At 37.7% G+C, this 14,054-nt stretch overlaps 1 protein-coding gene across 1 annotated transcript in view; it reads left to right on the plus strand.

The window, feature by feature from the left end:
* The first annotated feature begins 842 nt into the window (after positions 1-842).
* Slco1b3 (solute carrier organic anion transporter family member 1B3) overlaps positions 843-14,054 on the plus strand; it is a 57,704-nt gene continuing 44,492 nt past the window's right edge. Inside the window, exon 1 of the mRNA XM_013115514.3 lies at positions 843-982. Within this exon, the coding sequence (XP_012970968.1) occupies positions 908-982 (75 nt within the window). The 5' untranslated portion in view covers positions 843-907. The remainder of the gene's footprint in view (positions 983-14,054) is intronic.

The raw sequence follows: 14,054 nt of genomic DNA on the forward strand, positions 1-14,054 counted from the left end.
TATATAAAGCATGGATAACATATCCCCTATCCTTGTATAAAAAGACAAGAAGCCCCTTCACACAGATGGTTATTAATGTATGCAGCAGGAAAAGGAGTATAAGATTGTGTTGATCATATGACATCATCCATGTAATAAAGGAAAATCACTATATATTTAATCAAGGCCTCTGAGTACCATGATAAAGCATAAGGAAGTTTTATGACTGTTTTTAACCTCTTGTATTTTCAATCATCTTTTCTCTTTGGGAATAAATAAATCTCAACGTAAGTTAAACATGGCCAGTATCTCTGAGGTACATGGAACATATACCTTACATACGTGGTTCACCAAACATGAACTCTATCAGCTTTTGTCATGCACCTACCCCTCTGTAAAGCATCTTACATCATTCTTGTTACAAGCCATAACATGATTTTTTCTGCTTATTGAGTATCTGTTGTATGCAAGGCACTGTTTGGCACATTATAAAAACTTAAGAACAAATTTTAATGTATGCTTTTTCCTTTCTTAGGCCATACAACCTAGACATGCAGAATGATATCAAAATCCTAACATTTATAATTTAATGTTTTCATTCATTTCAAATATAAAGGAATCATGTTGAACTCACTGGTTTTAAATTTTTCTTCATAGATTTACCAGCTTAAATTTAAAAGTCTCCCTGAGGTTAGAACTTTGTGTTTTTCTTTCTCAATTTTGTGTTCAGGGTTTACCTAGTTCAGTGGTTGAGAGCCAATAATCTCCGTAGACATCAGTTGATTTTCATATGGTTATTCTCATTTCTAAATCATATATTGGTAAAGCCAAATAATTGACACCTTTTCTCCCTCTGTAGGTGATCACTTCAACTGAAGCATTTATCAACAGTGATTGCAGATACTCCAATCACATCCACTATTCAAGCATGGACCAAACTCAGCATTCAAGCAAAACAGCAGAGGTCCAACCTTCCAGACCAAGGCGTTGTGATGGCTTCAAGGTAGCATGAGTGCCATAGCACCAAACAAAGATAGATCCAGAGGGAATTTTTACTTATAGACAAGGAAACAAGTAATTCAAAAGAATATTATATTTCAAGTTAGAATTTTCACTGAAGTATAAAACATTAACAACATGATCTATATATTGATTAAGTGTTTTACATTTGAGTAAGTTTCCTTTGGTGATTTTTTATGTTAAATGTTTTTGATTAATTTATTTTTTATATTCCGATCCCAGTTCCCCCTCCCTCCTCTCTTCCCACTCTCCCTGCTCTTCTCACCTCTCATCTGCTCCTTGAAGAGGGTAAGGCCTCCCCTAGGAAGTCTACTAAGTCTGCCCCATCATCTCGCTGAGGCAGGACCAAGGCACCCCCCCACCCCCACACCCCTGTTTCTGACTAAGCAAGGTATCTCTCCATACAGAATGGGCTCCACTAAGTCAGTCTGTGCATTAGTTAGATCTTGAACCCACTGCCAGTGGCCTCACATATTGTCCCAGTAGCACTTTGCTGATGTTTTTGATGTTTGCATATTCATTAATATTGTAAGTTAGAAATATTTGGATATACCCTCTGGTTCTTGATGGCCCAAGAGATAACTATAAATGTAGTTAAAAGCTCTGTGTGTGTACGTAATATATAAAATAGTCTTATAATGAACAGGGGGATTAGTATCTATAAGTCATTTTATAATCTCAAAATACTATTCTTTCCTTATTATTTTCTCAGTGTTTTTTTTTAATTCTGGTAACCAATGAGAGAGAATTTGCTATTAGTAAAATGGACTTTGTACAAAGACCTAGTTGAAGACTTAACAGTCTTTTAATTTTTCTCACCTGAAAACACAGTGATTCTGACCTTGATCATTGGCACAAAACTATAGGTAATTGATGACATAGGCAACTTCAAACACAGGAAAGAGAATTTTCTTAGCAGTGTGGCATGAGGGATCCCAATCAGCAAAGGGGACATGTCTGACCTAAATCACCCACCTTATAAACTAAAACAACCCGTGGACCCAAGGCAAAGACATCAGCCATGGGCGCCCTTCTCCAACATGTTAAGATCTTGACCTACGTAAGGTTGATGCCTTAAGTAGCTGAATCCAGATAACAGAGCTAATAATTAATGGCAAGAATGTTGTTAAAAAAAACAGTTCCTTTAACTTTGTCCAGAGAACATGAAGTCTATTTGTTTTTAGTAACTTCTGGAAAGGTCTGTTCTGATGAAATGTCTGAAAAAGGTTTAAGCTGAAGGAAAGTCTGGGGAAGGCACCGTTTAACATTCCACAGTGACAATGCATTTTCTGGATGTTATGCTGTGTTATGGTGGGTGAGAATGCTAGTTTTGTGAGACATATTTTAGCCATCTTCTAAAGTAGCTGGACTGATCATTGTGGTGTGACACTATTCTCAATAAGACAGGAGCAAATGCCCACTTACTCCAGATAGGGAACCAACATATCAAAATGCATATACCCACAAAGTCCAACATGGTGAACCATGAATATTATTGGGGTTTATCTACATCATGATGGAGAAACATGACAGTAAACCACAGGCATGGTAGCAGGAACAGAAATATCAGAAGCCTGGGACCAGTTCTGGTGGTGGTCAGGTCCCAGAAAGGAGGTGTGGAGTTGTCAAGGGAAGGATGAGCCAGGTGGAATAGTCAGGATAATCTTGCAGCCTGACTGACTAGTATCCAGAGCATTTCTTTATTTATACAGAATTCAATAAGCAGGGATAGATGCATGCTGTTCTAAAATGCATGTAGGTCATAGCATTCTTGCTTTTGGACATAAGTTTCACCCTCTCTTGCACATCTCATCATCACTGATAAACTGTGACAGAACAGAGTTATCTTTTACAATCATCCACCCCCCCGCCCGAGTGCAATCATCATTGATAAACAGTTATCTTTCATAACCATAACACAACGTTTAAGAATATAAAGGCATATAACAGCCTATTCTCAGTCTAGTAGCTTTTGTGGCTATATGGACGCCATATCAAAACAAAATCTCCAAGTTAGCCCAGGAAGATTGCCATGTCACAAGCAATATATTATTAACTCTTAACTGTTACACAGACCAAGAAAAAAAAATTCAGTCCAAAGTTGCTGCAGTTATTATTCCAATTCTGACATAATGCAATGCTTATGCTTTACATCTTTGTATAATGTGTTTGTCTAGTTGTGGCATTCTTTTGTTCTTTTGTCATAGGACATCACTGTGGCTCCAAGGAAGGGAGGTCCTGATATCTCTTTCTTTTATCATCTTTCTATATCACTCTTTATCAATATGTCTCTGCATGGGGCAGAATTAACATCAGCTGACCTAATTTTGCTGCTGTTTGTGGAACAGAATTGCCTGAGTATTTAGCAGGAAGAATTTTGTAATCTGATCTACGGCTAACTCCTCTAGCCCACAGAATCCTGTTGACCTTTGTAAGTTTACTTTGTTTGGTTATCTTGTTTCTAAGCGCAGGGCCAGATGTTTTGAGAATATCTCATAAAGAGACCTCTGGCTTCTATATGTGTGTCATAACCTCAAAAGAGTAAGGAAGACCTTCAAACGGATACACAGGAGGAGTAGGATATTTAGGACTTTTCTGGGGAACCTTGAAGTGGTATTCCTGGGAGAAGACCTAATTCATTCATAAAAATTTTTCATCAGTCAAGTATGCCCAAATTGTACTAATACTAATAGTTCCCCAACTATGCCACTGGCAGAGATAAAAACAGAAAGGGCATGGCTGCCATCCCGTGGCTCAGCATTGCTGGATCTCTGTCAAGCAGCTGTGGCGGCCTCGTGACTTTTGTCATTCCCATCAGATATGGCTGTGCTACTGAGAGTTCACATCTTCAAACACAAGCATGAAGCAGAGAGGCAAGCTGGAATTGGGGCTGCACCGTAAGCTCCCAAAGCCCATCCTCAGTGGTTTCCTTCTGTCACCAGAACTGCTCCTCCTAAGCCTTCCCGAATATCACCATCGACTGTTGACCAAGTATTCAAATAAGTAAAACCATTTTAAGAGGTCATTTTTTTTGTTTAGTTTTAACTTGCTTTTTTGTTTGTTTTAAGCAGTTATAACTTTGACAAGTTCATTCTCCCTGCCTGATGATTCTCATTCTCCTGACAGTGCCATTTATATAGCAGAAGTTCTTGATCAGAATGGAATTTATAAATTGCATCTTAAAAGACACCGCCAAATCTCGGCGAGAATAGGCTTTCTTCAGAGTCATCTCTGTGGGCAACATCATTTGTACTTTTCACTTAAGTCTGTGGTCCATTCTGAGTCAAGTGTTGTGAAAGGTATAGAGTTCAAGTGTCAATTCATTATTTCGAAATGATCTTTTCCCAAGTTCTTTTCCTTTGTTTACTGTCTTGGCATAAGAACAAACTGTCAATTTCTGTGGATCTGTTTCTGAGCTCTCTATTTGGTTCCTTTGACCCATTTCTCCATTCTTCCACTAGTATGAACTGTTCTGGTTGTTGCAGATTTATAGTTAGTCCTAAAGTCAGATACTGACAGTCCTCAAAATTTGTTCTCATTTAATACTGAATTCCTCATTCTGGGTCTTTTGTCTCTCACATAAATTTTAAAATTACTTTATTAATACCTACTAAAATTATTTGCTGGGTTCAATTGGCAGTTCATTAACTGTATGTGAAGCTGAGAAGAACTGACATGTTGACATTAACATAGAATAGCTATGTAAATTTGTAAATTTCCTTCCATTTGAAATTTATACCTTTCATCAAACTTCATTAAATTTATATCAAAGAATTTAATTTTCAGAGATGCTAATAAAAATAGTATGCTTTTTAAATTTCAACTGTCACTGTTCAGTGCTTGAACTGGAAATTAATGCCATGTACAAACTCTTCCTATGATTATTTCCTAGTTCCATTTATTTCCTTCGTAGTCCTGTGAGATGCTTTGTAAGGATTATCACGCCATCTGAAAAGACAGATTCCTCCTTGTTTCTTAATCTTGTAATGATTATTTCTGTTCTTATTTCATTAGTCAAGACTTCCAGTAAAATGTTGATAAGCAGTGGTAAGAGTGAACTCCTGCTTTGTTACTGACCTAGTGGGGAAGCTCCTACTCGTTATCAGTGGGTGTAAGTTTTAGTGCATAATCTTCATCAAGTTAAATAACTTCTTGTCACATATTGTCACACTTCTTGTACATTCTTTTTGAGCCTGGTGGTAGGATGGGTTCATAGACTCATCTTGCATATCTGAGATAAATAATTCTTTGGTCATCATGTTTAATTATTTTTGGATACCATTATATTGAATTTTCTAATTATCACTCATATATATATATTCCTTGACTCTTCAGGTGGCTTCACCAGTGAAATTGTCTGTACCTGGTTCTTTCTATTTGGGAAATTTATTAGCTAGTAAATCAACTTTTAAAAAAGACACAGGCCTGTCAATATTCCTGCTTTGCCTCATAATCTGTACGGAGCATGTTTATCAAAGAATAGCTGGATGCCACCTACATCGCTGAAATTGTGGTCAGAGTTTTCGTACTTGCTCACAGTATCTCTCTTAGTTCTTTAAGTGCCCATGCTACCTGTAGTGATTGCTCTTCTATTCCCATGCTATCTATAGTGATAGATACCCTATGCCCATGCTGTCTGTAGTGATGGATCTTCCATGCCTGTGATGTCCGTAGTGACAGCTCTTCTATACGTGCGTTGTCTGCAGTAATGGCTGTTTCTATGCCCATGTTGTCTGTAGTGACGGCTCTTCTTTCCAATATTAGGTTTTATCCTTACTCTTTCCTTCATACGCAATCCACTTAGAACCTTACAAATTGGAATTTCAAAAGAACTGGCTCTTGCTTTTGTTGGTCTCTTCTATTGACATCCTGTTTTCCATTTAATTGATTTCTATCTCAATTTTTTGTTCTCCTCTTCTTACTTTGAACTTAATTTGTTCTTTTCCTCATTTCCTACTATCAAACCTTAAATATTAATATTTGTTTTATATTTGTTATCTTTTGTATTATACATATACAACACTATATAGTTCTAATTTGATATTGCTTTAGCTACAATCCACCGATTTGGATAGGAGATATTCTGCTTTTGTTTAAAGTATTTTAATTTTTTTCCTGAAATTTCTTCTTTGACATGTTCTTTAGGAGCCTGTGGCTTAACCTTCATATACTATAGCATATTCATTTATTTATGTTGCCAATTTTTCATTTAATTCCACAGAAGTAAAGAAAAATTTTTTGTCATTTGCTTGTTTGTTTTTGTTAGTTTTGCCTTCTATTATTTTAAACTGGTTAGGGTATATTTCATGGCTATACATGTGGTCTATAACTGGTGAGTTCTTACTGGGAAGTTAAGAATAATGTGTATTCATTTCACTGTTGTTGGTTGCAATGACCAGTATCTATTGATCCAACTTATTAATGATGCATTGAGGCCAATTGTGTTTTTTTTCTGCTTGTGTCTCTTTCTGATAGTGGAGTCATCTATTTCTTTTTCAACAATCTGCCAGGTTTTGCTTCATTTAATTTACTATCCTACAGTCAAATACATTAAAGATTACTATATGTTCATTGACAAATGACCCATAAGTCCCTTTAAGAAATATTGATAACTCTCCTTGTTTTAAAATCTGATCCGTCTGGGCATAGTATAACTGTGTCTGCTCTGCTTTAATAATGCAGAGAATACTTTCCATTTACTTATGATTTATATATATATGTGAATATATGTATATATTGTGCTTAAAGTGAGTTTATTAGAGAGAATAGAGTGGAGTCATGTTTTATGAATTACAGTCTGTTATGGCATTTCTGTTCTGGCTAGTCCCACAGGCCCTGAGCCCCAAATAAACACATAGACACTATATTCGTTATAAACTGTTGGCTAGTGACCAGGGCTTCTTATTGACTAGCTTTCTCTCAATTATTAACTCATTACACTAATCTATGTATTTCCGTGTGGTCTTGGATATAGGAGAATTCTGGACCTGCGACTCCTTTGCCTGCTACATGATGACTGCCTCTGCCTACATTTCCCAGAATTCACCTTATCACCTAGTTTCACCTATCCCCCTGCCTCTGTTGGCCACAGTGTTTTATTCATCAACCAATAAGAGAAACATACACACAGTAGGACATCCTCGCCATCAACAGTCCTCAGAGTTTTCAAGGGAACACTTATTTAAAGAGACTACTAATATGAGAGTTTTGAAAACTTACTGGATTCACCCATGTTTTCCATCTGCTTCTGCTTTTTCTCTCCTCTACGTTCCTGTCTTAACAGTCCTAAGTAAACCTTTTATACAATTTTAATATTTTTATTCTTTTACTTTAATAATTTTTCCCATAGTATATGAAATGTACATTTAAAACTAACTCTAATGTGTGTCTACTTTTAAGTAATACTATGCCACTTATAAAAAACAGAACACTGTTACTTGTCTCATCTAACACTTATTTTATTGATGTCAATCATTTCACTCATGTTTGCTTACAAATAAATATTTGTATAAAGTATGTACCAAAGCATGTGTGATGCATTGTGGCTATTCCTGTTGCAAAAAAATTTTAAACTTGGAGCTGGAAAAATAGTTCCGTGCTTAAAAACATTTTCTGGTCTTACAGAGGTTACAGATCTGATTCCCAGTACCCAAACGGCAGTTTACAACCACCTCTGTCTCCAATTCTAGGAGATCCAATGACCTCTTCCAGCTTCTATGGCACTGCACATAAGTAATACATACTCATACATATAGGTAAAACATTCATATATAAAATAAGCTAGATGAACCATTTTTAAAAGAAAAAATTAGTCAGTTGGTTTAGATTATGAAATCAATAGCCTTTATGTTACTTTCATTTCTTTCTCAGTTCCTTTTCATCTAGATCTGGGTTTCAAATATATATATATATATATATATATACATACATATATATATATATCCATTCTTTTCCAAAATAACTTCTTTTGTCATCTTGCAAAGTATGTTTACTGGCAACTCAACTGTCTGAAAAAACTATTTCTTGATGGTGAAAATGAGATGATAAGCTGTGTATGATAAGGTTTCAGTGAGCTTTGATTCCAGATTAGGACATTTGTCAGGGTTTTGTTGTTGTTGTTTGTTTTTTTTTAACTGCCCCAATATATAGGTGGTACATGGCAATAACTGGGAGGTGGAATTGGGGGCTTAGAGATTTGGGTATGGCTTAGCATTCATTCTTTTTTTTTAAATCTCATCATGAAGCTTTGCTCTCAGAGAGTTTCTCCTCAAAGCAAGCCTTATTAAGAACAAAAGGATACATTTAGTGGTAACACATAAACATTCCCAGTATTCAGGAGTCTGTGAGACAGGATTGTAAGTTAAAGGCCAGCCTGGGCTATTGAGAAAAAACCATCTCAAAAGTCTACAAACAAAAACAAACAAAACAGTAATGGGTACTGTTTATTTCAAAATGACCCTTTCTTTCCCAATGCAAGGATTTTCCTTAAGGTTTGCTGTGCAAACTGTTCAAATTCCCAGATGAGTCTTTGACTGCACTTTCTCTTAGACACAGCAAGAAGGTAGAAAGGACAGGGTATGGAGGACAATGCAAAGAATGTCTAATCATGGCCTTGTTCATGTGTCCCTTCAGCAATTCAGTCACAGTTGAAGATTGTCTGCCCAGACAATAGGTCCTATTTATGTAGGACAAACTGTAACTCTCCATGTTTATGGCCTTTCCCTCCAATCCCAGAGAAAGAAAATTGTTTGCCATGTGTCTGTATGTCTTGGGAACCTGAGAAAAGTTAGTTTTTAATTTCATTTCCTTATTGTCAGGATAGGATGATAATGTATCCATCCAGAAACAGAAGTCACACACTTCAACATTTTGCAGTTATGTTTACTGTCAATGTCTTATTCTAGACTTATTCTTAAATTTTTATTATGATTTCATTAGCACACAAATAAGCCTATTATTTATACATATAAATATTTTCTTGGTCACTTTTTGTTAAATTTAATCATGACTTATTGCAATAGATGGTGTAGTGTCCTCCTTTTGAAAATTCCTAAAGTTTCCTGATCTATTTCTATATTACCAATCATCTATTTGAAAAAAAATGCACATGTTCTACAGTGTTGGATACAAAATTATATGTCCAACAGATCGATCTTGCTTCTAGTGTTTCTCAGACCTGCCATGTCTTAGCAACATTCCCACAGCAGGAGTTGACAGAGATGTATTAATCTCCCTTTCATTAGAGTAAATCTGTTAGTTTTCTATATATTTTGAAGCTACTGGGTGAATTATGACTATTTTTACATTCTAGGCTGGTATATATGTATGTATGTGTCAATAAGTAGACGTCTCTTCTTTTCTGCACCTAGTAATACTTTGTAAGTCTATCTATCCTGCACAGCTACCAGAGCTTTTAAGAATGTTTACCCTACTTACTTTTATGGGTATGGATATTTTGTCTGTATCATTGTCTGTGTACCACTTGCATGCAGTGCCTCAGGAAGCCAGAAGAGGGCGTTGCGTCTTCCAGAACTGTAGTTGTGAGCCACCATGCAGGCACTGAACGCTGAACTGAGGCTTGTGCTCTTAACCACTGAGCCATCTCTCAAGTGCCCTGCTAGAGCTTTTTTTTTTTTTTTTTTTTTTTGGTATCTGGATTTTCTTACTCTGATTATCTCTTGTGAAAACCTGTCTTTCAGCTCTGTTATCAAAAGCATGATATTCTACTTTTACTTATTATTTTATAGGCTAGTAGAGTTAGTTCAGTGTTTGTATAAATTTACTAGGGACTTTTTTCAGGGTGAAGACCAGGATTTCCTGGAAGGCGAGGAGCCTGGGAGTGAAGAACTCTAGTCACCAGTCAGTTATCCTTCTGGTCTTTCCACACTTTGCCAAAACATGTTTTAGTTAGAGTTTCCTTCCCTCAGGAGAAAGCAACTTCTCTTGGAGCATAGGCGTGTTGAGGGTGTTGCTTCTAGAAGGGAAATCCAAAACCTCATAAACCTGCTCTTCTGGGCAGGACCCTAAGATGTTGGCGTTTTACCTTTCAAGGCTCTGGCACTGAAATCTGAGTAGCCCAGTAGTTGCCACTAACCTCACACTGAGTAGCCCAGACAGACTGTATGAATACAACTCAAAACATTATGGAGCCATGCGTCTTAATGGAGCAAGTAGGAAGACATTTGAAGAGAAAGCCAAGACTAAACCCACAGACTTGTAGTCTAGGAGGGATGAAGGGAAATGTGAAGATAGGTTTATGCATATTTAACTGATCAGATCTCTGGGCACTAAGAGTTTCCATATTTCTTAAAGCTTGTGAATGAGTCAGAAAAATAGTAGACCAATCCCAGGGCAAGCACGGTGGTACCCACCTGAAATCTTAACAACTGGCAGACAGAGGTGGGACAATTCTAGACACATGGTCAACCCAGTCTGTACAGTAAGACCTTATCATTATCTGTGTGTGTTTTTCAAATTCTCTGCAATTGAGTGTAGTTTTAACGTTATATTAAAATGATTGTATTACGGAAACAATTTATCACCAAAATTCATATTGTAAGAAAAGCTCTTAACTGTAGGAGGGCAGGGAAACAGCCCATCAAGAAAGGCTCTGTTGAGTGAAGATGTTCCAACCATGTCTGAAGACCTGAATTCAATTACAGGAGTTACATATATGTAGGAGAAGGAGAGAATGGACTCCAGCAAGTTGTCCTCTGACTTCTACATGAACGGTGGCAAATAGGCACCAATATAAACACAACAAATAAATTATAACAAAATCAAAATGCATAATGAAAGAAGAGACAGCTGATGGCGTGGGTATTGATTAGAATTTCACCAAAGTACAAGAATTGTAAGAACACATCAGATGTTGGTGAAACTCACCAAACAAAACGCCCAGAAAGTAAAAGCTACAAATATTGTGGGAAATGCTCCAAGGGCGAAAGATCTTTATTTGCTACTCACAAAACCACCCCTATCGAAACTGCCTGCAGAGTCAGCCCTGCCTGCAAGAGTTCTGCAGGCACCCTCTCTTTCCCAACTCCTTATACTAACGCTCCACAAATAGCACTGCAGAACAGAAACTACAGAGATCCCCCTGGAATTTCAGGCGTCTGTAGCCTTCTTTCTTACAGCCTGTTCCTAATTACTCATTCTGTTTAACTAGAGCTCAGCTTGGTAAAGATTTCTTTGTCCGTCTTCGCTATAGCCGTCAGAATTGACCCGCTGCATTTCGTCTCCTAGGAAATAGCTTTTGAAAAGTTTAGATTTCAGTTTTCCTGTGTGCACATATGTGAGGTGTGTGTGTGAGTATCTGTGTGTGTGTGTATGCATGTGCACAAGCATGTGTGCGTGCAAGAGTGCTCAGGGATGCATGTTATGGTACATGTGGAAATGAAAGGAAAACAAGGAGGAGTTGGTTCTTGCCTTCCATCTTGTGGATCCTGGGGATTGAACTCAGATCGTCATATTTGCTTGGAAGCTCCTTCACCTGCTGAATGTTACGTTTACCATGTGAACTGGCCTCCCTGTGCTGTGCTCTCTTTGTACCTTCCCAGATCCATTCTGTCTGTCTGTCTGTCTGTCTGTCTGTCTGTCTGTCTCTCTCACCTTCTCTCCCTCTCTCTCTGTCCTCCCTCCCTCCCCCTTTCTCTCCACCCCCTTCTCTCTGCTTTTCAAATGTCCCATGCGCTTCAGTGGGCCAGAAGCTTTCACCTGCTTTCTGTTTCACTCTAAGTGCCATTTCTTCTTTAATGGGCAAATTTCTTTGAGCCCTAAAGCCATAACTCAGATATTAATGGCTATATCTACAAAAAACCTCTCCTTTGAGGACCTCAGTCACTTTTTGCTTAGTATTTCATAACACGGATTTACGACAGTGATGGGGCTCAGTCCACATTACACTGTTTGCTCTGGCTCTTTGTCCTTATGTGGCTTTAGTTTTCCTAGGGGTTTCATGGCTCATTTTTACTGTCCGTGACCCTTTACACCATTCTCGACACTGAGGTTGAGAAAAGCAGGTGCCTTATTGTAATTGCAGTTAATGTTTGTTGAGCGAGTCAGTTGCGATACAAACAAGGCACCCGAGTGCATTTGGGACCCAGTACCGCATGGAGCAGGCATCGGACTTCAAGCCTAGATCTCTGGCCAAAATAAATAAATAAACCCTTGCCAGGACTGCAGGTAAATACAGACTTTACCATCTCGTGGCCCTGTCAGTTCCAGTTTAAGATACACTGAGCTGGAAATATAGCTAGGTGGTTAAAAACACTGGCGGCTCTCCGAGAGGACCCAGGCTCAGTTCTCAGGATGCACAGGTCCGTTTATAACCGTCTGTAACTCTAGTTCCAAGGGATCAGAAGCCCTCAAGGCATGCACTTGGCACACTGGCATATGTTCAGGCAAAGGAAGCACTGATGCACAGAGAGCGAAATGATTGCTAAACAAATTAAAATATGCTGGGCAGCAGAGCACTTTTGCCTGTTTGAAACCTCACACACAGAAGTGTGCCCCCGTGCCAGTCTCTCAGTATGTTCTTATTAGAGACTTCAACTCTCTTCTTTGACACTTTGTGAACTTCCATCATTCTCTCTCTAAACCTAAGCTCCACGTTAAGAACAGGACTAGAGTAGCCATGTCAGAATAATATAGTAAGCACAAGAGTATGCCTATCATCAATCTAAAGAAATTTGCTATCTGCGTGAAATATCCTGTACACTCACAATATCCCAGGACACTGGGGACCCCTGTGCCTGGAAGGTTTATGTCTGTTACCTGTTTCTTCTTATAGAACTAATTCAGGGTTTTGTTGTGAAATTCAGGGTGTTGAATGTTTCTTTTAAGATTGAAATCAAGAGCAACATAAAACCTTTCCTTGAGATTTGTACCAAGATTTGTCCTTGGTTGCACTTCTGTCTGTATTACTAAGATATCCCCGGATTCCTGGAAGTATTTCTGCTGTTTTCATCAAATCAGAAGCTCTCATAGTTAGGGTTTAGATGAGAATGTTCTGTGTTTCTTTCATAAGCAATAAATTATTCTATTAATACACTAATCACTTATCAGTGTAGATGCCTTTTGAAGTATCTTGCATAGAAATGGGTTTGGATAAATTAATAGAACAATTGTGCTTTTATGCCAATGAACTAATAGCAGAGATTTCAACTATAGAGAAAAAAATAAAAGATGAGGGTAGGGAAAGATCAAACCTTTAAAATCGATATGATTATTACTTCTTGGAGAGATGTGGGAGAAACATGCAAGTCATTAAAACTCATTAAAATACATGTTTTTGTTTAGTTCTGAGAATATTATGTATTATCCTTCCCCTGAACTTAAGTCCTGTATTTTCTGGAGAGACGAGCACAATACACATTTAAATTAGTTTTATTTATTATTTATGTTATGTGCATGTGTATGCTTACGTGTATGTGTGTGCCTCGTGTGCCTGCAGGTGCCCAGGAGGGCCAGAAGAGGGTAAGATCCCCTGGAAGTGGAGTTCCTGAAGATTGTAAGCAGATGCATAGGTGTTGGGAGCCAAATGGCCGTCATTAGGAAGAACATCATCCAGCGTTCTTTTGAGTAACCTCCTCACCCAGTGTTAATTATTTTGGGAAAGTCTGTTGTTTACAGTGGGGATCCAAGCTGCGATGCTGTTAATCTGTACTAGAGAGGATGAATAAGCAGCGTGAACACAAACCTGTATGAGTAGATGCTAATAAAGATTATGAAATATTGAGAGTAATTTGGAGGAACCCTTATCACCTTAACTCAGGGAAAGTTAATATGGGAGGGAAAAAAAAAACGGAGATGGTAGAGAGAAAGAAGAAAAGGAAACCGGAGGCTATACTTTAAAGAGATGCACAAACAAGTGTATGCATCAGTGGGGGGACCATAATTGTAAAGCCACACATGAATTCAGAAATTGATTCAAAGCATGTCTTATTAAGAGAACAGCTTGTTTCCACTGATAAATCTAGTAGGTCATTCTTTATTCAAAACAGTGAAGAATACTGAAAACTAAGGCATGCATGCTATTATTTTAAAGTAGGAAA

Source organism: Mesocricetus auratus, unplaced genomic scaffold (assembly GCF_017639785.1).
Source record: "Mesocricetus auratus isolate SY011 unplaced genomic scaffold, BCM_Maur_2.0 Super-Scaffold_100001, whole genome shotgun sequence".
In the NCBI taxonomy this organism is placed as follows: Eukaryota; Metazoa; Chordata; class Mammalia; order Rodentia; family Cricetidae; genus Mesocricetus; species Mesocricetus auratus.